The 25,107-nt window shown below is 42.3% G+C and overlaps 1 protein-coding gene across 1 annotated transcript; it reads right to left on the bottom strand.

The window, feature by feature from the left end:
- Positions 1-4,717: 4,717 nt before the first annotated feature.
- On the bottom strand, positions 4,718-19,596 carry LOC140997182 (protein NLRC3-like). Its single transcript, XM_073467347.1, has 9 exons — positions 19,529-19,596; positions 18,630-18,696; positions 18,314-18,542; positions 16,439-18,236; positions 14,688-14,861; positions 14,328-14,501; positions 12,937-13,110; positions 5,579-5,625; positions 4,718-5,344 (listed from the first exon to the last, which is right to left on the bottom strand). The coding sequence occupies exons 1-9, from the start codon at positions 19,594-19,596 to the stop codon at positions 4,800-4,802; spliced, it is 3,276 nt and encodes a 1,091-aa protein (XP_073323448.1). The 3' UTR covers positions 4,718-4,799.
- Positions 19,597-25,107: the final 5,511 nt, after the last annotated feature.

Genomic DNA, 25,107 nt, shown 5'->3' with positions numbered 1-25,107 from the left:
TATCACAAGTGGTCGTCATACACAACACCAGTAAGAAGTGCAGACCAGAAAATGTAAAAACTATAAAACCTGACTTTAAAACAAGTATAAAATCAAAGTCCATAACTAACTCTACTTATCCGTGCGTTGACTCCAGCAATGAGGGGGAGTTGTGACTCTGGCTCACGCTGTAACTGCGCTGCTGCTTTGCTTACTGTTGGTTTTGCCTACAACATTCACATCATTAATACTGTTTTGTGTAGTTTATTCGTTAACTTTATCTTATTTCTTTTGTTATTTTGCTGTTATATTACACTTTAAGTGGTCGGTCACTCACCACAGGCAGGAGGCCCATTTTCCTGCTCACCAGAATTTAATGTTTCAGCATTAAGTCAATATAGTGTTTTGTTTATTTGCATGTGTGGTGCTACTAACTGTGTCTCGTCTCCTTTCTTTTTTAGAAGCTGAGAGCCTGAGGTGTGTGTGTGTGTGTGTGTGTGTGTGTGTGTGTGTGTGTGTGTGTGTGTCTGTGTGAACCTGTATGCCTTGGAGGTATCAGTCTTGGTCTGACATCTACATTATAAAGACTAACAGGAGCTCTCCGGCCGTTTGTCAAGTTCTGGTTATCACTCGAGAAAAAAACTCCCTTTCAAAATAAAACGCTTCCATTCAGGCAGGAAATACTCAGTACTTAGATGAAGCACCTTTGGCAGCGATTACAGCATCCAGTGATGAGCGGTGATGCAGCATGTAATCTGTAGAGTAACTAGTAACTAAAGTTATCAAAGTACAATATTTGCCTCCAAAATGTAGAGGAGTGGAAGTATTAAGCATCAGAAAGTAAAGTACAATAATCTCAGTAAAGTACTTGAGTAGATGTAGTTAGTTACATTCCATTAGTGAATATTTGTTCCTGCCTTCTTCGACCACTCAGCACAAAACCTCTGACAGACATGAAGAAGCACTAACTCTGACCATTAAGACGTGGACACATCCGCTGCTCATCAATACCAGAATGATTAATAAGCTATAATATTGATAATACCAACACAACTGCACATGATCAGTAGTGAGCGTCAGGATTAAAGAGTATTTTCCGTCTTTAAATCACTATAAACTGAGCCGTCATCAGACTGCACACAACACTGTCCAACAGCCCCTGAAGGTATCGCAGCCTTCAGTGCAGCGCTCATGTAGTCGTGTGGTGATAAAGTCACAGTAGTCAGAATATATGTGATGTGTTCATGTGGAGCAGTTATCTCATGAGTTCAGTATGTTTCTGCTGCTCTTCTTCTTCTCTGTGGATTCATTGATCAGCAGCTTCTATTAATGTCCTGATCATCAGCTGATCAGTGCTCTAATGGAGCTGATTATTGAGGAGGACTTTCTGCACCTGTTTGTTGTTGAGGTGTTTTTGTGCCCAGAAAGCTGCAGTGCTGCTATCAGCCACCAGGAGGAGCTGTTTTTCATGTATCCAGTGTTCAGCTCCTTCAGACTGAAGCTCAGACTGACTTCATCACAGCGGTGGAAGAAGTAGCCAATCAAATCCTTTACTTCTGTATCCATAGCAACACGACAGCACAGTGGAACAATGAATGAAATGAATAGATGCAGACGATGGCGTGTTGTTCATACACAATGTGGTGAGAGCAAAAATCTGTTGATAAATGTCTTCAAAGCTCACGAAGACATGTTGGGCTTCATTCTTGACTTTGGACAGTTTGACAAAAACAGTTGTCGACTCAAGGTCGTCTTACTGGCATCCTGTCGGAGCTTTCAGTCACATTCAGTGGCTGTCGTCAGCAGATCGAGCTTTCATGACAGGGAAGAAGAATCACTGATGAATAAATAAAGTCTCGAGGACTCAGTATCCTGAACTAAATAATATTTTGTCCCTGAGTGAATAAATGTGACTGTCATCATGTTTTCTATGATCACCACTGACTCACAGGAGCTGGTACCGTTGGCTGCAGTGACACGTTGTGTTCGTGTCGGTGGGAAGGCGTCAGGTGCTGTTTCTGAAAAAGAAAAAGAAAAACATCACTACCAGACATCTGAAGGTGGGAACGCCGGCGGCTGCCTGATAAGAAGGACACACGGACACGGAGGCTGCGCTGACGTGTCGAAGCTTTTTCACAACAAGGAGGTTAATGAATGACAGAAGCGGTCGACACTCGGTCCTCCAGCATCCAGAGCCACTTCACAATGTTTCTCCATCCACCTGCTCACAGGACAGAGACTCCTTCTCCAGACCCAATACTGTCACTAACACCATGATCGTGTGCTTTTTTAATATTTAACGTAGTTGTTGGTGGTTTAATGACATGAAGTCGGGTTTACAACCCACATTTGACACATTACTGTGCTTTTAAAGGTGCAATACGTAAGAATTAGTCTCCTCCCAACAAATAGAGGGCAGCATGATGCCAGAGTCACTGCTAACTGTTGCCAGCTGTATATTTTGTATACACCCATGTCTGTAGCTTATGTTAGCTTGTTAGCTCAGTTAGCTGTGCAGTTAGCCGGACTTCCAGGGGTGTGAGAGAGAGGTTTGCAGGCCCGGGGCTAGCTGGTTAGCAGCTAACTTCAGTAGATATCTCTTCAACAAAAAAGCACATGAGGTCAAAACTTCTTCACATCCTGTTGACCATTTTAATATTTCTTTTAATGTTTTGAACTCAAACTTACATATTTCACCTTAAAGGATGCTTCTGATGGTGGATTTAGCATTCAGCACCAAAGTTACACACCCGGCAGAACTTTAATGCAGGAGATTACAGTTTAATATCATCTGACTGTAACTACACAGCAGGGTTGTGTTCGGGGGATTCGCTCTACTGACGTCAGTATTTCTAACATCCTGTTCTTTCTCGTGTTTCTGTTGATTTCAATGTATAAATCAAACCTTCATGTCCATGATCAACAGTTCAACACAGTGACATGGCTGCATGCACCAGATTATCCTTCCCTGCCTCTGTTTGCCACATTAACCTACAGTCACATCCATGAAGACAGTCAGACACCCAGATTTAGTTTATGTTCAAGTTCTGAGCGCTCGTTATTCTTTTATGTTGCAGAATCAAGTCAGTTGTTTGCACGCATGGAGGGGTGGGTGTGTGTGTGTGTGTGTGTGTGTGTGTGTGTGTGTGTGTGTGTGTGTGAGTGTGTGTCGGGTCAGTGTGGTGCTACAGCACTCTCTCTCTCAGCTCGGCTGCCTGCACGTGTGTCTCTTTATCCCCGAGGTAAGAACTTTTATTTTGAAACATCATGTTGATATTACAGGTGTATGTGTGTGTGTGTGTGTGTGTGTGTGTGTGTGTGCGTCTGAAAGCAGCAGCACGTGTTCACAGAGTCACTGAAGTTGTGTGTTTAAATCAGATGTAATGGTCGTGTCATACTGAGACATTAACCCTGGAGAACATGTGTTCAGCTTGTGAGATGTTTGGCTTCAATGTAAAGGGCAGAAATGATTCATGTAATGTGGCTGATGTAGGGAGACAGCAGCACGAGTCACACAGCAAATATTCTGTTTCTCTCCTGTTCATGCTGCTGACACAACAATGATTTCATGAGACAGACTAACGTGTCCAATATGTTTTAAGACTCTGACTGAAAATGTTTGACTTCTGCAGCTAAAAAGTGACAAAAGAACAGAAAATCCTTTAAAAGATACTGAAGAAAAGTTAAAACATGATGTTTCTAAGGCACATGTGAGGAGAGTGTTGAGGATTTCTAAGCTGATTTATGTAGTCATCATCTCCTCCTGATGATATAAAGTCAGGCTCAGTCATCATCTCCTCCTGATGATATAAAGTCAGGCTCAGCCATCATCTCCTCCTGATGATATAAAGTCAGGCTCAGCCATCATCTCCTCCTGATGATATAAAGTCAGGCTCAGCCATCATCTCCTCCTGATGATATAAAGTCAGGTGAAGTGTCGTAGTCCACAGAACATTTCTGGAGCTTCACAGTAAAACAGAGTTGCAGCGTTCTGCTGAACAACTGAAGCAGCTGGAGATGATTTAAACATCAGGTGTCTCCATGCAGCTCGTCTGCTGTGATGTCTGTAATGTAAAGTGATGTGAAAAGACGTTATTTCAATCAGGAGAGACACGTGAATGAGAAAGTCAAATGTTTATTCTGACAGATGATGTGAGATAATGAAGTGTTGACAGAAAGTCTTTGGCTCTTCGACTCTACAGGGAGATTTTGTAATGGAGGTCCGTCTGCACGTAGCAGCAGCTCTATCCACTCATATACACATATTTACAGAAAATAACTCAAAGAAGACAAATGAGAAACTTCAATGATGAACCACAAATCAACTAAATAAAAGCTGTCTGAACAAAGATCATAATTATGATGATCTATATGCATGTGTGTGTGGAGCCTGATTTTATTGTATATACAGGCTGATTGTTGTGAGAAAACAATCAGATCACAAAGTTCAGAAAACTGAAATCTGAACGTTCAAAACATATTTAAAGAGATTTAAAACCACTGATGTGCAGCACATTGACCAAGAAGAGACAACACAACTAACCCATTTCTGTTACTGTGATTTACAGAGAGAGAGAGTGTGTGTGTGTGTGTGTGTGTGTGTGTGTGTGTGTGTGTGTGTGTGTGTGTGAGAGAGTGTGTGTGTGAGTGTGTGTGTGTGTATGTGTGTGTGTGAGTGTGTATGTGTGTGTGTGTGTGTGTGGGTGTGAGTGAGTGTGTGTGTGAGTGTGTGTGTGTGTGTGTGTGTGAGAGTGTGTGTGTGTGTGTGTGTGTGTGTGTGTGTGTGTGTGTGTGTGTGTGTGTGTGTGTGTGTGTCCCTCCTACAGAGACACTGAGGAACCAGGTGACCAGAACATGAACCCAGGATAAAGAGGTTGAGTGAATGTGGTGTTGAAGGTGTGGAGGTGGATCAGTGAGTCAGAGGAGACTCTGTAGAAGGACAGAGTGCCAGCAGGACAGTCCACATACACTGCTACTCTGTTAGAGACAGAGGAGGAGGAGGAGGAGGAGGAGGAGGAGGTGGAGAGGTCTGTACTTCTGTTATTGTGACAGATAGAGTAACGACCATCATCAGAGCAGTTCAGACTCCAGGACTGATTATTCCGTCCAAACAAACAGTCAACACTGTTTCCTCTCCTGCTGATTCCTCTGTAACTCACTGATATATGAACCCATCCTCTCCACTCGACCTCCCAGTAACAGCGGCCAGTCAGACCATTTCTACACAGCAGCTGACGCCAGTCAAACCTCTCTGGATGATCAGGATATGGCAGCTTCTCTGACACATATGTCACCTTCCTGTTGTTGTCAGACAGTTTGAGGAATCTGTTCACTGTGTTTGTGTCCACTGTGAGTTCACAGACATCTGATGGAGAGAACAAGACACAATACAGCAGCAGTTTATCATCTAACACAGCTGATGGTTTATTTGTTGCTTTATTAACAGACTGACTGTTAATTAGATCAAAACTTCACAATGACTCATCTTTTTGGATCTTCTTTCAAACTGACAGTTGAATGCAGATACACAAGCTTTAGATTTAAACTACTTTAACATGTGCTGCCTTGTTTTCATCAGTCAAAGTGAACACACACTTACACTTCCTCACACCAGGTTTCAGCCTCTGCTCTCCACCATGTTCCACCCTGGAGGAAGAAACAAAGTCAGAATGAACCTTCAGAAGCTTCCTCATCAATGATCTTCATAAAGCTTCACTCAGATCACATGAAGACAAAACAGCTGCATTTATAAAACACACTTCATACACACACTCGGACTTTACATCAAATATTCACAAACAACAACTAAATAATTAAAGATCAGCTCAAGAAAACTACGTCCAGTCATCCACCTGAGTCTCTGGCTGCAGAAGTGTGGATCAGGTCTGTTGATTATTTGGGTGAAACTGTGTCTACAGATAAAGCTGCTCTCAGCTGGAAAGATTTTCTGGTCACAACAAATAAAGACTTTGTAGGCGAGCCTTCATCCGAACAGAACAACAGGTTCTGGTTCTGTAAATGTTTGCATCATCTCCTTCCTAACTCGCACCGTGTCTTGAATTAGCTACAGGAAGGGAGCAGATCCATTTTCTGATATTCATATTTACTGGTACATATTTAGATAAATAGTCCACAACTACATGGATGCAGTCAGAGTCCTTGTTGCATAATATAACTAAGCTCTTATTATTTTGAGCTTCTCTGTTCTCTGTTTTGGTTGCCAGGACAGCTGGCGTGCATGTTAGTGCACGTGAGTCCCTCTCTGTCCGACCTACAAACGTTTTCAACATGGCGGCCTGGTAACACACTTTCTCATATAACATCGAAACAGTAACTAAAATATGTTTCTTAAAACAGTTGCGGTCACTGCAGCAGAATATTGATTCATATTTGATCAGCACTGCCTCATTTTACTGTTATAACCCTTTTCCACTGGTCAAAAATCCCACTTAAACCTGCTAAGATCAGCTGTTGTGTGCAGTGGGAATGAGTAAACTCTGCATTTACACCCGGGTCAGTGACTCTGCAGTAGACAGGTTTTTATCACCTCGGCTCGGCTTTGATCTAAACGTAAGATCCGGGCGAACACGCTAAATTCCACTGCATGAAGTGATGACGCGTTATCAACATCCGGTGGTGCTGCGTAAGGTCAAGGTCAAATTTATTTATATAGCACATTTAAAAACAACCAAAGTTGACCAAAGTGCTTCACAGGTTCAGGAATTCACAGAACAAATAGATACATCAAACAAGCAGGAAATACAAAAAAGAAAAAAAAACAGTATGTGGAGGCAAGATGTCCATGTTTAACTAGAGTTAAAAGCCAGTGAGAAAAAGTAGGTTTTTAATAGGGCTGAACGATTAATTGCATTTGCGATAATATCGCGATATGATAAAACGCGATTTTCTAACCGCAACTTGCGCGATTACAAGGTGGTCACGTGACGCGAGCGAAAGAGTGGAGAACTCGGCTGCAACAACTTTTCATGCTGCCGTTTAGCCTGTTGCGCAATGGCCTCTGGCTCGACGGAACAGTCAGAAACTGACACAGCCGAGACTTTAGTCTCGAAGAGGAAGAGCACGTCGGTGGTGTGGAACTACTTTGGTTTCAAAAAAGAAGATGCTGCGCAGCGTCAGGTGTTGTGCAGAGCATGCCGTGCTCCCGTTGCTACTTCACGGGGCAACACTACAAACTTGTTCCAGCACTTAAAAAAATACCACAAACCAATGTACGACAGTTGTATGGCCAAAATGCCGAGCACCAGTGCGCCAGACAAGCCAACTACCTCAAGACAGGGATCACTGACCGAAATGTTTGAAAGTGTCACTCCATATGAACGCAATTCAAAACGGCACGGGGAAATCACTCGGGCAATAACCGAGTTCATAGCCAAAGATATGATGCCTCTCAGCACGGTGACCAAGCCTGGGTTCATGGCATTGATAAACACGCTTGACAAACGGTACAGTATACCCTCCCGTACATACTTCAGTCAGACTGCCATACCGGAGCTGTACAAAAAGTGCAAAGAGAAAGTCGCCGTGGAGCTTAAAACGGTGGAGTTTTTTGCTACCACTACTGATATGTGGTCAAGCCGCACAGCTGAGCCTTACCAGAGTCTTACAGTCCATTTTATTGATGAAGATGTCAACCTCAGAGCTCGCTGCCTACAAACTACCTACTTCCCAGACGACCACACAGGGGAAAATATTGCAGCCGGCCTGAGAGAGGGGCTTGCCAGCTGGGATCTCCACGAGGAGAAACACGTCTGCATCACGACGGACAACGCGTCAAATATGGTGCTGGCTGCACGGCTCAATGAATGGACGAGGCTCCAGTGTTTTGGGCACAGATTACATCTTGCCATTGGTAAGTTATCATGTCGTGTGTGTGTGTGTGTGTGTGTGTGTGTGTGTGTGTGTGTGTGTGTGTGTGTGTGTGTGTGTGTGTGTGCTAAAGAGAGAGATGCGTTGATTAGTAATCAGGAAGCTGAATATACAAATATATAAATTATGTTGAGTTGTGGAAAGCGGATGGGATTAGAGAGAGAGAGATAGAGAAGACAGGGGTGTGAATGTGTATATTTCAGAATTACAGAGAATGTGAGTGTGTAATAGTGATAGCCTTGTATCACAAAACTCAAATTGTGTGTAATACACTACTTTTTATTTCTTTCAGAAAATGCACTCAAAGATGACAGAGTGTCAAGGGCAACAGCACTGTGCAGGAAGCTGGTGGGGCACTTTTCCCACAGTTGGAAGAAGAAGGCTGCACTGACGGAGGCACAGAGGGAGCTCAAACTCCCCGAGCACAACCTCATAACTGAGTGCCCAACAAGATGGGGATCTAAAGAAATGATGATTGCCAGAGTGCTTGAACAGGCTAAGGCCATTTCTCAGGTATTGTCTGGTGATCGATATGCACGCTCCCTCATCCCAACCTGGCAGGATATTGACGTGTTGGAGTCAATTCACAAGGCACTGCATCCTCTACTGGAATTTACTGATGCTCTTTCTGGAGAGGAGTATGTGAGCATCTCCTACCTCAAGCCAGTTCTCCACCTCTTTGCCACATCACTCCTGGCTGAAGATGCTGAGGACACTGACCTGACCAAATCAATAAAAAACAAAGTCCTAGCATACCTCAATAACAAATATGGAGACCCAAACATCCAGGAGCTTTTGGATGTTGCCTGTTTCCTGGACCCTAGGTTCAAAATACAGTACATCAGTACTGACAACATCCCTGCTATCAAGACCCGACTGAAGACAGAGATGGTAGACTTAGCACAACGTACATATCATCAGGTAAATGATAAATATGTATTTCACAAAAACACAATTTTTCTGTAAAATCTAACTGGAAAACTAATGGCTGTTTTTTTCATCTAATAGGAGAAGAGGTCTCGTACTGAAACTGTTCAGATGCCTCAAAGTGCACAGCCCTTGGGGGAAAAGGCGAAGAGGTCTCTTGGCAGTTTTTTCAAGACCAGTGCAGCCTCTCCTTCTTTGCCTGTAAAACTTGAAGATGTCGCAGAGGCAGAGGTAAACAATTACCTGATGACTCCTGCCATTGATGGAGAAGATGATCCCTTGGCTTGGTGGAGGGTGCACAAGATCAGCTACCCACAGTTGTGCACCATGGCACGCAAGTATCTTTGTGTACCTGCCACAAGTGCTCCCTCAGAGCGTCTTTTTAGCACAGGAGGGAATATTGTGACTTGCACTCGCTCATCCTTGAAGCCAGCAAAAGTCAATATGCTGGTTTTCTTAGCAAAAAACCTGTGAGCCACTGAGAAAAACAAAACTGTTGGATCATTATGGCTGGCAGTGCCATCCTCATAGTTAACTTTAGTCTGTGTGGTGTGTTATTGTTGTGTACTTGAGATAAGTGAGGTTGATCTATATTATAATATTCAAATTGTTTTTTATTGTCTAATTTAAAAGTGCATTTCTCCGTTTTTTATTTATAACTTTATTTACTTTGATTTTACAAAATATTTTCAAAGTATTAGAGGCAATTTCTATGTTTCAGTTGTGTGAAATGTTACTGACTTGGGAGCAGTAAGATACATATAATTTTAAATTATTTTTTTCTTAAGACTGTAAATTTTGCACAGTGTTTACAAAGTGCATGCCTTTGTTTAAATTACTTAAATGCACAGTGGCAAAGCCACAGATGTTTCTGTAATGAGCAGTTAAATAAAAATGTCATTTATTTCAAGTCATACATCTTTTAATTTAATTCTAACAAATAGGCCCAGCCTATGGGAAAGAACATTTTACACTAAATGACATTTAGTAAATGTATCTAATGTTGTGTTGGTCATATTTAAATCATTCATTATGTTTTGTTGGGGGGAAAAAAGAGGATAAAATGAAAAATAAATAAAAAATCGCATATTAAATCGCAATTGCAATGTTGGGGGGAAAAAATCGCAATTAGATTATTTTCCCAAATCGTTCAGCCCTAGTTTTTAACAATGTCTTGAAGGTTTCGGTGGTCCGAGCAGTTTTAATTTGCAGAGGCAAAGAGTTCCACAATTTAGGAGCAGCCACTGAAAACGCTCGGTCACCTTTACTCTTCAGTTTGGCTCTTGGGACGTTGAGAGCCATCAGAGAGGACGACCTCAGAGCTTTAAATGGAGAATAAATGTTGATAAGCTCACATAGATATGGAGGAAGCCATTTAAAACCTTAAAAACAAACAATAAAACCTTAAATCAATTCTGACGCGGACAGGAAGCCAGTGGAGAGAAGCTAAAACTGGAGTGATGTGCTCATGCTTTCTCGTCTTAGTTACAAGCCTAGCAGCAGCATTTATCACCAGCTGTAGTCTACTGAGAGAGGACTGATTCAGACCCACATACAAAGAGTTGCAGTTATCAAGTCGAGTTGTTACAAATGCGTGTATGACTGTTTCAAAGTCTTTAAGGGGCAGATACGGCTTAAAGCTCTGGTCTACGATCTGAGAAAGATTTGAAAAAAGCACCCCCCACACACACACACACCCCTCCCCTCCGGGCCTCCCCGACACACCCCCTCCCGCAACACGCAACAAGAGCAACAAGCCGGCCGGCAGAAACCAAATATAGCGCCAGCTTTAGTAATGATGTCGGATTCACAGGTAAAGTTACTACAATGCACATTGAAACTAACGTAAATCTTACATCTTACAATGTCCACAGCCAAGCTAGCGTAACGTCATTAGCATGTTACAGCTACGTTACGTTACAGCTACGTTACAAGTTACTATTTATCAACAGCTAAGTTAGCCACTTCTAAAAGTTATTGAGGGCCAAGAGACTAACAGATGCTGCCATCAGCTTTAATCACAACGATCGCTTCCACATTGTGGCTGAAAACTAAACCTGCATGAGCCTCGGACCAGCTGTGTCCCAGCTGTTGTCTGAGTAGCACCAGACCGCGACACAAACGTGCCCGTAAACCGTAATCTCTTGTTTATGACAGATAAGACACAAATACACACATCATAACGTATATGATAATCCATCATATTGATTTAGCAAAGGCTTCGTTGAAAACAAATGGACAAGACCGGGAGAAGGGTAAGCAGAACAGTTGAGTAGTGACTGGGCAAGAGGTTGTTATGGAGAAATAAATCCGTTCATTCATCTTACTTGCATTACTTGCTTCATTTAGCTGCCACCGGACCAGATGGCTGCTATTGGTCAATTTCTTTTCAGTTTTGCAGGCGCGAGAGAGAATGGATTTATTTGGTTCCTTTTGCTCTTCACATTGTGTAGGTTGTACTGTTGGGCCATAACCACCATCTAAATAATGTTAATAATAATGATCAGTCTTTCAAATCGTAGACCATAGCTTTTAACTATGGCTAATAGTCAGAGTTGGAAAAAGCTGGTTTTGACAACAGAACTGATTTGCTTGTCTAGCTTAAAAGCACTCTCAATAATCACACCCAAATTCCTAGTCAATGGTCGAACGTAGGACCAAAGAGGGCCAAAAGTGCCAGCACAGCCCTCCAGCCGATCAGGATGACCAAAGACAACAGCTTCTGTTTTGTTTTCATTAAGACAGAGGAAGTTCAGATCCAGCCAGGTTTTTAAATCACTCAAGCAGTTAAGCAAGGGCTGCAGGGAGTCTGAATCATTAGGTTGAAATGGCAAGTAGATTTGTACATCATCCACAAAGCAGTGAAAGGAGATGTTGTTGTTTCCCAAGAGCAGCATATACAATGAGAACAGTAGAGGACCCAAAACAGACCCTTTGGGCACCCCGCAGGAGAGAGGGGCCACAGAAGAGGAAAATTCACCAATTTTGACAGAGTAACTCCTTTCTGACAAATATGATCTGAGCCATTCAAGGGCAGTACCCTTAATGCTCACACACTTTTCAAGACGAGATAAAAGAATCGAGTGATTGACAGTGTCAAAGGCAGCAGTCAGATCTAAAAGCACTAAAACAGCCGAGTTTCCTGAGTCAGCAGTTAAAAGAAGATCGTTTAGCACTCTTAGGAGGGCAGTTTCAGTACTATGGCGACGCTTAAAGCCAGACTGAAACTTTTCATGAATAGTAAAATCACGCAAAAGGATTGTAATTGATTAAAAACAATTTTCTCCAAGACTTTAGCCAAAAATGGAGTTTAGCAATCGGCGTAAATATGGAAGTAATTTTGGTCTGTTCAATTCAATTGAAAAAAACTTTATTTGTCCCCAGGGGGCAATTCAAGGTAAGGCACGTGGAGCAGTTATACACAACACAACACAACACTGAAGAGATATTCAACACAATGTTGTCTGTTGTTATTTTCTCTTCTGTTTAACTGGTGTTGTTTACTCGATCCGGCGCATTCATGATGTGAAACATGACGTCAGTGACGTACAACGTAATGCTTCAGATACAAATCACAGAGAGGCTGCGTTGCCTGCAGCAAGTGGGAATGGGGTCATTAGGCGATCATTGTGTTGACCTGCTAGTTTTGGTGGAAAAGCAGCATTAGATTTGAGTTTCATGAGCAGTGTTTGTTCAGATGACACTTTGTTTTTCGACTCCACTTCACTGAGTGAACGATGTGTACATTTGTTTTGCTCTGAGATGTCGCTGCTCTAGAGTGACATCTAGTGGCAGTAGATCTCAGACATTTGACCTCGAAGCCAGGTTCACTCAGGGCAGGCATAATTCAAATGGACACAGTTTGCATTTTGTAGTGATGAAAAACTGTATTTCTGTGTTTTACTCACATATATCACACGTCTAAACAAGGTAACAACACATATTCTGGTCTAATTCATTATAATTTGAAGAAAATGTTAAAAGGAAAAAGCCTCTATGTCCATTTTTAAACACTTTTAACAAATATTGATAATTAAAAGAAGCCAATTTTTTTCACTTTCTGATTTTAATCACAGAACAGACATTAATTGAGACAAAGGTCGACCAGACAGATTTTAAAGAGCTCTTGTTGTCTGTTCATACCTGAGAGTGTCCAGTCTCCAGTCTGGATCCTCAAGTCCAGCCGACAGCAGCTTCACTCCTGAGTCTCCTGGATGATTGTAGCTCAGGTCCAGCTCTCTCAGATGGGAGGGGTTGGATCTCAGAGCTGAGGCCAGAGAAGTACAGCCTTCCTCTGTGATCAGACAGCCTGACAGCCTGGAGACACACACACACACACACACACACACACACACACACACACACAGCTGAGGGGTAAATGGTAAATGGTAAATGGTCTTGCATTTCTATAGCGCTTTTCCAGTCTACTGACAGCTCAAAGCGCTTTACAATACTTGGCACATTCACCCATTCACACACACATTCATACACTGATGGCGGAGGCTGCCATGCAAGGCGCCAACTGCTCATCAGGAGCAATTTGGGGTTCAGTATCTTGCTCAAGGACACTTCGACATGTAGCTGAGGGGAGCCGGGATTCGAACCAGTGACCTTCCGATTACTAGACGACCCGCTCTACCTCCTGAGCTACAGCCGGTAATGCAAACTTGTGTGATAATTCTCTGTGGGTTTGTCACTTTGACATTTAAACTATTGTTAATGTAAAAATACTGATTAGAGTTGCTTTAATTAAAAAATAACATCACAATCTATTTAATTCCAATCACGATCCGCAATCTAAATTGTGACCTTATTCATCAATTTTAAAATGCCCTGTTGTTGAAATAGCTTATGAATTTCTCCATTTACACCATTAAAACACAATATTTCATTAAAGATAGTTCTTGTTTGGCACAAGCTCCTCCTCCACCATGGTGCTACCTATAGAGTGGTGTAATTTATAGTCCGAAAACAAAGAAATCAGTTAGCATGTTAGCATGTCCTGTCCCCTGGACTCAAAGTCTGAGTTTGTTGAATGTGTTTTCAGTTAAATGTGTGAAATAAGGTGTGTGGTTACCACAGGCTGAAGACATTTACACGTTTTGTTCTCCAACATTAAACACATCATTAAATGTCCCACAGTTTAATTATAAAGCTCTTCCGTGTGTTGAAAACGGTTAGCTTTTCCTAACAAGCTACAAGTTAGCTACAAAGATATATCATCACGACCAATGAGAAGGGATTCTTCCAATCAGCATATCCATCATGTTGGCTGCATCACTCTATTGATTTTTTCATATATCGCTGATCTGCTAGTAAATGAGGTTCTGTGAAGTTTGGAAATGGAAGTACGAGGACTGTAAATACAACAACGTCTATGGTTCACCTGAAGAGCAGATTGTGGAATCACAATCTAAATTTTTTGATAACCCACCTCTTGTTTTGCTTCACAATAGAGCTGTTAAAATAGACTTTAACCTGTACGTAAAGCAACATTCAAGGGGTTGTCTCTTAAATAGGGTATGAATCCTGACCTGAGAGTCTCCAGTTTACAGTGTGGACTCTTCAGTCCAACAGACAGCGGCTTCACTCCTGAATCCTGCAGGTCGTTGTCACTCAGGTCCAGCTCTCTCAGACTAGAGGACTGGGAGCTGAGAACTGAGGACAGAGCTTCACAGCTTCTCTCTGACAGATTACAGCCACTCAGCCTGAAAAAGAAATGTAGAGGACATGTGAAGACTTTTCTCTCTGTTTGATTTAACTTCTAATTGTATTTTGATACACTCAGTTTCAGAGCAGTCTCTGAAAAGAGAACTGGTAAAATGACAGGAGACCAATGACAACATAAAGGAACAGTTATGGTTCACTCTGTACATGTCTTTTTTAATCCTGACCTGAGAGTCTCCAGTTGACAGTGTGGACTCTTCAGTCCAACAGACAGCGGCTTCACTCCTGAATCCTGCAGGTCGTTGTTACTCAGGTCCAGCTCTCTCAGACTAGAGGACTGGGAGCTGAGAACTGAGGACAGAACTTCACAGCTTCTCTCTGACAGATTACAGCCACTCAGCCTGAAGGACAGTTAGTGACAAAGACAAACACTGATACTGTTTCTGTCTTATACAATATAAAACACATCACATTTCTATGGACTGGGTCTTTATAGTCTCAAGTATAGTGTTGCTTTCGTCAATGAAAATTATGACTAAATATCGTTGTCAATGAACCTCATCATGTGACGAAAACTATAATCAAATATATAATGCAATATTGTTGACGAATAAAAACGGGACTAAATGTGGTTTACAAAATAAAAACTAAAATATCCCTTCATTTTCGTTGACCAAAACGAGACGACATGAAGTATTATTATTTTGCAATATTTCTGTTTCCTGAGTCTCAGTTCAGGGGCTGCATCAGGTTGCACTGCTCAGACGCAGGCGACATCACTTCCTCAATCCCCACTCACGCGGCATTATTTAGAAGATGCAGCTGCGGTGGGTTAACTTTAACGACAACTCAAGACACAAAGTTAAGTCTGACAAAAAGAAAGGGACCGGTGGCCGGCCAGCCGGGATTCGTCTTTGGGAGAAAAAGAAGAAACGACATTTGAACACACTTTCATTACATAGAAGTGGAAAAGAAAACCAAATGTGTTGTGGAAAAAGATGGGGAGAAATGCGGCTACAAAATCGCAAGAAAAAACACCACAAATCTTAAGAGACATCTCAAGGCATTCCATAATGAAATCGAGGTAAGTCAAGACATTAACGTAATGTTACTTTCTATTTTAGAAAGCTCATGCCAACTCATGAGGCTGTGGTTAATGTGTCACATTTTAACGTTAGCTTTAGCTTTAGACGTTAGCCACTGCAGCTGAAAACGACTGAGACATACGTGTGTGTGTGTGTGTGTGTGTGTGTGTGTCAAAACAAAACAAGGAATACATAAAAAAAATACAAAAAAGAAAATAAATAGAAAAAAGAATAATGACATGAGGTGTGTGTGTGTGTGTACTTCTTGCATGTTTGGTAGGTAAAATAAATATGTTGTAAATTCAAATCAGAGGGTCTTCTGTGTCTGGAATTGAATGTATTCTTGAGTCTATAAGGTAACAATAATATAATAATAAGATAACCTTGTTTGACTTGTGAAATTAAAGAACATTTTGGTTTTGTCTATTCTATACTAGGTACTTGTACTATATTAACTGGGTTAAATAGAATTGCATTACTAAAAAGAGACTAAATTACAATTTTCGTCGACTAAAACTAGACTAAAATAGTCATGGATAATTCTGACTAAAATAAGACTAACATGCTCAGACATTCAGTCGACTGAAACTTGACTAGACTGGAAAGAGTATAAACGTGACTGTCAACAATTAATGAAATGTCCTAGATTATACTCATATCTCTGGGATTGAGCCTGACATGAACTACAAAGAGACAGTTTTCTTCTATTTCATGGATGCATTCATCTGTAGAGGCACAATCAAACTAAAGGAACAATGTGCATGTTTTTCAACTGATCAACTGATCAATCTGATGACTAAATCTTTGGACTCTTATTTGATTGATATTTGATATTAGGAGATTCATGAGTGGAGAAAAACCCTACATGTGTGATACAGTATCTGTTCACTTACAGAGCTTTGTTGGAGGCTTTGACCACTGGCAGCAGCCTCAGAAGAGCCTCCTCTGAAGCACAGTATTTCTTCAGGTCAAACACGTCCAGATCTTCTTCTGATGACAGTAAGATGAAGACCAGAGCTGACCACTGAGCAGGAGACAGTTTATCTGTGGAGAGACGTCCTGATCTCAGGTACTGTTGGATCTCCTCCACTAGAGAACCATCATTCAGTTCATTCAGACAGTGGAACAGATTGATGCTTCTCTCTGGAGACAGATTCTCACTGATCTTCTTCTTGATGTACTTCACTGTTTCCTGATTGGTCTGTGAGATACTTCCTGTGTGTGTCATCAGACCTCGTAGGAGAGTCTGATTGGTCTGCAGTGAAAGACCAAGGAGGAAGCGGAGGAACAAGTCCAGGTGTCCGTTTGGACTCTGTAAGGCCTCGTCCACAGCCCTCTGGTAGAGATGTGTAGGTTCAGGTTTGTCTCTGAATATTTTAGACCACGGGGAGGTTTGTTTTCCTTCTGCCAGCAGATAGACTCCAGAGTTGATGAACATCAGATGGACATGAAGAGCAGCCAGAAACTCCTGAACACTCAGATGGACGAAGCAGAACACCTTGTCCTGGTACAGTCCTCTCTCCTCTTTAAAGATCTGTGTGAACACTCCTGAGTACACTGAGGCTGCTCTGATATCGATGCCACACTCTGTCAGGTCTGATTCATAGAAGATCAGGTTTCCTTTCTGCAGCTGCTCAAAAGCCAGTTTTCCCAGAGACTTAATCATCTTCCTGCTCTCTGGAGTCCAGTGTGGATCTGTCTCAGCTCCTCCATCATACTTGACCTTCTTCACTTTGGACTGAACCACCAGGAAGTGGATGTACATCTCAGTCAGGGTCTTGGGCAGCTCTCCTCCCTCTCTGGTCTTCAACACATCCTCCAGAACTGTAGCAGTGATCCAGCAGAAGACTGGGATGTGGCACATGATGTGGAGGCTTCGTGATGTCTTGATGTGGGAGATGACTCTGCTGGCCTGCTCCTCATCTCTGAATCTCTTCCTGAAGTACTCCTCCTTCTGTGGGTCAGTGAACCCTCTGACCTCTGTCACCATGTCAACACACTCAGGAGGGATCTGATTGGCTGCCGCAGGTCGTGTGGTTATCCAGAGGCGAGCAGAGGGAAGCAGTTTCCCCCTGATGAGGTTTGTCAGCAGCACATCCACTGAGGTGGACTCTGTAACATCAGTCAGGATCTCAGTGTTGTGGAAGTCCAGAGGAAGTCGACACTCATCCAGACCGTCAAAGATGAACACAACCTGGAACTCTTCAAAGCTGCAGATTTCTTTGGTTTCAGTGAAGAAGTGATGAACAAGCTCCACCAAGCTGAACTTTTTCTCTTTCAGCACATTCAGCTCTCTGAAAGTGAATGGAAATGTGAACTGTATGTCCTGGTTGGCTTTGTCTTCAGCCCAGTCCAGAGTGAACTTCTGTGTTAAGACTGTTTTCCCGATGCCAGCCACTCCCTTTGTCATCACTCTTCTGATTGGTTCGTCTCTTCCAGGTGAGGCTTTAAAGACGTCTTCTTGTCTGATTGTTGTTTCTGGTCTGTCTGGTTTCCTGGATGCTGTTTCAATCTGTCTGACCTCATGTTCATCATTGACCTCTGCAGTCCCTCCCTCTGTGATGTAGAGCTCTGTGTAGATCTGATTCAGAAGGGTTGGGTTTCCTGCTTTAGCGATCCCCTCAAACACACACTGGAACTTCTTCTGAAGGTTAGATTTGAGTTGACGTCGACAAACTGCAGCAACAGTTCCTGAATGAAACACAACACATCAGTGAGTGGATGTTAGTGTGAAGAAGAAAACAGTTTATTGAGGAAAATCCTCTTACTGCTCTGCAGACAGTCAGCCAGCTCCTCCTGCTTCATTCTCCTCAGGAAGTTCAGTGTGATCTTCAGAAATGCCTCTCTGCTGCTCCTCCTCTGCTCCTCCTCCTCACCGTCCAACACCTCCTCATCCTCACTCTGCCTCTCTGAGCATTCTGGGTAATCTGGACTCAGAACCTTCTGGAACTTCTTCAACTCGTTCTTCACAAAGGTGACAACGTTCTCCTCAAGATGCTGCAAAAGAGTAAAACTTCAAATGTAAAATGAGACATTTCATTTCATTTGCAGCTGAAGTAAAGTTGTTGTTGGACATTTACACACCTTAAATATGGAGTCCAGGTCTGTTGGATGCTGCTGGACAGACTGACCACTGAGAACCTGCTGAACTCTGCAGAGAGAACATAAAGTACGATGATTTCAACCATCAGCAGCTTCACATTTTACATCATCTGTCTGCTTCTGGGGCCTTTTGATGGATTAGGTGAAACAGTTTTCTGGTTTTAATGATGACGCCTTTAGTTGAGTTTCTAGTCGTCTACCCTTTTATTCATGTTCCTGCCTATAACATGGTGTAATATAGTAATAAAGACTGAAGACTTCTTCTGTGAACACAAAATAATTGTTTCTCACTTTTTGAGCACAAATCAGTTAAAACTGTGTTAGTGAGCTCTTCTCCTTTGTCAATCTATCCACCTGACAGCTGTGGTATATCAGATGCTGATTAAACAGCATAATTACTGCACAGCTGTTCCTGAGACTGGTCACAATGAAAGGCTACACTAGTGCAGTTTGCATGAACCATCAAACATTCATGCTAAAGCCCAGGACTCTTGACATCAACCATCCAACGTCCTCCCAACAGACTGAATCTATGGGCAACAACAAAATATGTTGTCATGGTCCACCTGCACTGATTCACACTTCCTCCAGTCAGAGTACTGAGTCCCAGGAGGAACCAGAGAGAGATCAACATCTTTAGTCCACAAATGATTTGAACATTTGATATCAAATCTGGAGGAAAATCATTTGCTCTCATTTGATCACTTGCTTCATGTATTAACTGTTGATTTCTGGAAAATCTTCAATACTACATGTTCCTCTTTGAAGAAAACATTAAATCAGTGGAGTGAAAGTTGAGACCAGCTGACGGATCATTTTATGTCAGGACTTGATAGAAGGAGAGCTGCAGAACAACAAACTCTTCTGGTTTACATTCTTACCTTTCTTCAGCAGAGTGGTCTCCATCCTTGAAGTAAATAGGCAGACCCATGGACCGGTCACTCTTCATGGACACTCTGCTGGGTGCAGGAGAGTCTGGTCTCTGCTGCTGAACCCTGATAGAAACAGACAGACAAACCAACGCACCTCTCAAACCTTCAACTACAAATTAATGTTCAAATGTATCAAAATCTAAAGTTGATTTAAAGAGAAGAAGTCCAGAAAAACCTTCAGAGTTTGATGATCCAGTTTGGGACAATAACCAAAGTTCATATTATAAGTCAGATAAACTGGTTCTAGTAATCGTGTCATGTTGCTGATCATTCCTTCAGTCTGAAGCTACAACCCTTTTTAAAATGTGACATGATGAGATCAGAGGAGGTGGACAACATTACAGGAGACTTCTTTGAAATGATAAACATCAGTAAAACGTTGTCTGAATGTTACAGATGAAACGTTCCTCCAACAATAACATTGTTAGAACAAGTAGAGAACATGATGAAATGTTACAGGAACGTTCCTGCTGGCTGGGACTATGTTGACTTACTGAGTCTCTGAAGGACGTTTTCCTTTGAACAGTAATGGTTCAACCATGGACCGGTCACTCTTGATGGACACACAGCTGGGTCCAGGTCCAGGTCCAGGTCCAGGTCCAGGTCCAGCAGAGTCTGGTCTCTGCTGCTCTGGGCTTGAACACAACACACACAGAGCTTTGAGTGTGAATCATGATGGTGGAGTGATTTGAGTGCTGAGCTGTGACATGGAGAAGAGTCATGGACAGTTAGAGATCCTCATCTCACCTCTGAGCTTTGGTCTGGCTGTCATGTTGCCCACACAGAGTGGTTTTAGAGGGAGGGCCTCCCTCCTCTGTCTCCTCACACTGATTCATAGCAGAGCCCACACCTTCACACAAACACAACAACATGATTTATCAGCATTCCTCTCAGTCACATGACAAACATACAGAGTCTGACTGGACACCAGATTCACACAAACACTAAATACATCCAAATCTGACTTCAGTCTACACGACAGACATGTTGACACTTTCAGCTGCACTAAAACTGAATGTAATATTTTCAGCTCCTTTCAGACTGTTTAAAGATTTGAGTTGAATGATGCCAGTAAAAAGCCGCAAAATAACCCAGTTTAAACAACAAATATCTTGGGATGAGCTGAAACACTGGAAATGTTCAGTTTGTATCAAATAAAAGTGTCTGTCTCTTTAAAAAGGACCGTGTGGACTGAACTAGTTTACAGTAAAAACACCAAAACAACAACAAACCACGAGCACAATCATTCAGCTCCACATCAGTTTGTCTTCTTATTGTCATGTTTCATGGATCTTTGTGTGTCCTGTCATAAATGCTGTCGGACTGTAGAAAAGACTTTGCGCCAGTGCGCCTGTATTCTCATCTTTACGGTAGTCAACGCCATCAGGGTGTTTTCTCACAAACAAACAAACAACAATAAACAACCTCTCACACTGTTTACCGACTGTTAGCAGCTGTTAGCATCACCGGTGAAGCCGCTTTTCACCGTTTCAAACTGTTCAAGTCCTCAAGAGCCGAGCGGTTGATCCTGTCGACCAACGAGCTCGACACCTCTCACACATTTCAACAGGTTTCACTGCGGTGATTGTGTCAAACTAAGGAAGACACACACAGTCTGATAACACGAGTCTTTACAGGAGAAGACACACAAATCACACATGAAGAGGTCACGTTAAAAACACACATTTACCTTTTTGTCTGCAGGCAGGAAATCATGTGAGTGACACAGAGACAGAAGTGAAAGTAAGAGACGGAGAGAAGTGACGCTGCTTTCCTGTCAGGACGTCTTTAGAGAGGAAGTAGAAGTTCTGTCTTGAAAATCTGAAAAGTTTTTTTTGTGATGAAAATAAAAATTAACTTGGTTTCACACACATAACATATTTATGTTTTTACAGATGGAAAAAAAAATGAAGGAACTTCATTCATCTGCAAAAGTGTTTTTTACCACCAGCTGTCAGCTCATGACCACAGGAGAGAAGATCATTTAGATCAGACAGAAAATGGATCACCAGAAATAAGTTTGTCAAGTTCCGGTTATCACTCGAGACAAACTCCCTTTCAAAATAAACGCTTCCATTCAGGCAGGAAATACCTAAACAAAATAAAACAAAATGACAGGAATATAACCAAAGACGTTACATTAAACCTGGACACAGTGTTGGAGGTGAAGCCCTGTTCATTCATATGAAAGCTGCTCAGTGCTGCATGAAACCAAAACACTCGACTTCCTGGATATGAAACTACTCAGATCTTCCGTGTTGTGCGGTCCAGAGAGCGAGCGCACTGGACACTTCTGCTGACCGAGCCAGCTAACTTCTGGTTTAGGGCCCGGCTAACTTGAATAGAGGTCAAATAATTTAATTATGCAGCTCTTCTAGACTTTACAAATGTTATTGGACTGAATGGACATTCTGACAGTAAGCGAGTCATGTCTCTGGGTTGTGATGTACAGACATTTCTTCCACAATGTTAACTTATGGGGAAACGTGTTTTTGGGCCGCAGTGCTTCACATCACTGATACATATATTTTCAGTGCATTCAGAAAGTATTCAGACCCCTTCACTTTGTTGTTCACATTTTGTTATGTTGCAGCCTTATGCTAAAATCATTTAAATTATTTTTTTTCCTCATCAGTCTACACTCGATACACCGTGATGACGAAGCAGAAACAGGATTTTAGACATTTTTGCAAATGTATTAAAAAGAAAGAACTGAAACATCACATTGAAATCAGTCTTCAGACCCTTTACTCAGTACTTGGTTGAAGCGATTACAGCATCCAGTCTTCTTGGGTATGACCCGACAAGCTTTGCACACCTGGATTTGGGGATTTTTCTGCCGTTCTTCTCTGCAGATCCTCTCGAGCTCTGTCAGGTTGGACAGGGACCGTTGGTGGACAGTCATTTTCACGTCTCTCCAGAGATGTTTGATTGGGTTCAAGTCAGGGTTCTTGCTGGGCCACTCAAGGACATTCACAGAGTCGTCCCAAAGCCACTCCTGCGTTGTCTTAGCTGTGTGCTTTGGGTCATTGTCCTCTTGGAAGGTGAACCTTTGGCCCAGTCTGAGGTCCTGAGCGCTCTGGACCAGGGTTTTTGGCTCATTCAGCTTTTCTTCAACCCTGAGCAGTCGCATCACTGTGTCACCATGCTTCACTGTCTGGATGGTACTGGGCAGGTGATGAGCGGTGCCGGGTTTCCTCCAGACATGATGCTTAGAATTGAGGCCAAACAGTTCAGTCTGGGTTCATCAGACCAGAGGATCTTGTTTCTCACAGTCTGAGTGTCCTTTATGTGCTTTTTTACAAACCTTCTCTGGTGAGAGGCTTCAGTCTGGCCAATCTGCCTTTAAGCCCAGATCGTTGAAGTGTTGCAGTGATGGTTGTCCTTCTGGAAGTTTCTCTCATCTCCACACAGGATCTCTGGAGCTCATCCAGAGTGACCATCGGGTTCTTGGTCACCTCTCTTACCTTCTCCCAGACTGCTCAGTTTGACCCGGTGGTCAGGTCTAGTTAGAGTCCTGGTTGTTTCAAACTTCTTCCATTAAGGATTATGGAGGCCGCTGTGCTCTCTGGACCTTCAATGCAGCAGAACTTCTTTTGTGGCCTTCCCCAGATCTGTGCCTCGACACAATCCTGTCTCTGAGCTCTGCAGGCAGCTCCTTACATTTTATTACATTATGTTACATTACATCCTGCATCAGAGCCAAAGTAGAACATTTTTAAATTAATTTATTTTATTGGCAATCAGATTAAAAAAAACATAGATTACACAATAATGAGAACATACATGTACTGTACATGTGTTTTTTATTGTACTATATTATAATTTATAGATTATCAGATCTGATGCAGCATGTAATCTGTAGAGTAACTAGTAACTAAAGTTATCAAAGTACAATATTTGCCTCCAAAATGTAGAGGAGTGGAAGTATTAAGCATCAGAAAGTAGAAATACTCAAGTAAAGTACAATAATCTCAGTAAAGTACTGAGTAGATGTAATTAGTTACATTCCATTAGTGAATATTTGTTCCTGCCTTCTTTGACCACTCAGCACAAAACCTCTGACAGACATGAAGAAGCACTAACTCTGACCATTAAGACGTGGACACATCCGCTGCTCATCAATACCAGAATGATTAATAAGCTATAATATTGATAATACCAACACAACTGCACATGATCAGTAGTGAGCGTCAGGATTAAAGAGTATTTTCAGTCTTTAAGTCGCTATAAACTGAGCCGTCATCAGACTGCACACAACACTGTCCAACAGCCCCTGAAGGTATCGCAGCCTTCAGTGCAGCGCTCATGTAGTCGTGTGGTGATAAAGTCACAGTAGTCAGAATATATGTGATGTGTTCATGTGGAGCAGTTATCTCATGAGTTCAGTATGTTTCTGCTGCTCTTCTTCTTCTTCTTCTCTGTGGATTCATTGATCAGCAGCTTCTATTAATGTCCTGATCATCAGCTGATCAGTGATCTAATGAAGCTGATTATTGAGGAGGACTTTCTGCACCTGTTTGTTGTTGAGGTGTTTTTGTGCCCAGAAAGCTGCAGTGCTGCTATCAGCCACCAGGAGGAGCTGTTTTTCATGTATCCAGTGTTCAGCTCCTTCAGACTGAAGCTCAGACTGACTTCATCACAGCGGTGGAAGAAGTAGCCAATCAAATCCTTTACTTCTGTATCCATAGCAACACGACAGCACAGTGGAACAATGAATGAAATGAATAGATGCAGACGATGGCGTGTTGTTCATACACAATGTGGTGAGAGCAAAAATCTGTTGATAAATGTCTTCAAAGCTCATGAAGACATGTTGGGCTTCATTCTTGACTTTGGACAGTTTGACAAAAACAGTTGTTGACTCAAGGTCGTCTTACTGGCATCCTGTCGGAGCTTTCAGTCACATTCAGTGGCTGTCGTCAGCAGATCGAGTTCATGACAGGGAGGAAGAATCACTGATGAATAAAAAAAGTCTCGAGGACTCAGTATCCTGAACTAAATAATATGTTGTCCCTGAGTGAATAAATGTGACTGTCATCATGTTTTCTATGATCACCACTGACTCACAGGAGCTGGTACCGTTGGCTGCAGTGACACGTTGTGTTCGTGTCGGTGGGAAGGCGTCAGGTGCTGTTTCTGAAAAAGAAAAAGAAAAACATCACTACCAGACATCTGAAGGTGGGAACGCCGGCGGCTGCCTGATAAGAAGGACACACGAACACGGAGGCTGCGCTGACGTGTCGAAGCTTTTTCACAACAAGGAGGTTAATGAATGACAGAAGCGGTCGACACTCGGTCCTCCAGCATCCAGAACCACTTCACAATGTTTCTCCATCCACCTGCTCACAGGACAGAGACTCCTTCTCCAGACCCAATACTGTCACTAACACCATGATCCTGATCTTTCTTAATATTTAACGTAGTTGTTGGTGGTTTAATGAGATGAAGTTGGGTTGACAACCCACATTTGACACATTACTGTGCTTTTAAAGGTGCAATACGTAAGAATTAGTCTCCTCCCAACA

This window comes from Pagrus major, chromosome 1, assembly GCF_040436345.1.
Source record: "Pagrus major chromosome 1, Pma_NU_1.0".
Classification (NCBI taxonomy): Eukaryota; Metazoa; Chordata; class Actinopteri; order Spariformes; family Sparidae; genus Pagrus; species Pagrus major.
The sequence above is the reverse complement of the archived record's forward strand: the minus strand, read 5'-3'. Positions and strand labels throughout refer to the sequence as shown.

Excerpts from the sequence above, each read along its gene's own strand:
- LOC140997182 (XM_073467347.1), bottom strand. The coding sequence starts at position 19,596 with ATGAAGAGTGACCGGTCCATGGGTCTGCCTATTTACTTCAAGGATGGA. Across the intron at positions 14,862-16,438 it reads AAAGCCTCCAACAAAGCTCT|GCTGAGTGGCTGTAATCTGT; the intron begins GTAAGTGAACAG and ends ACTGTCCTTCAG. Across the intron at positions 5,345-5,578 it reads GAAACCTGGTGTGAGGAAGT|ATGTCTGTGAACTCACAGTG; the intron begins GTAAGTGTGTGT and ends TCTCTCCATCAG.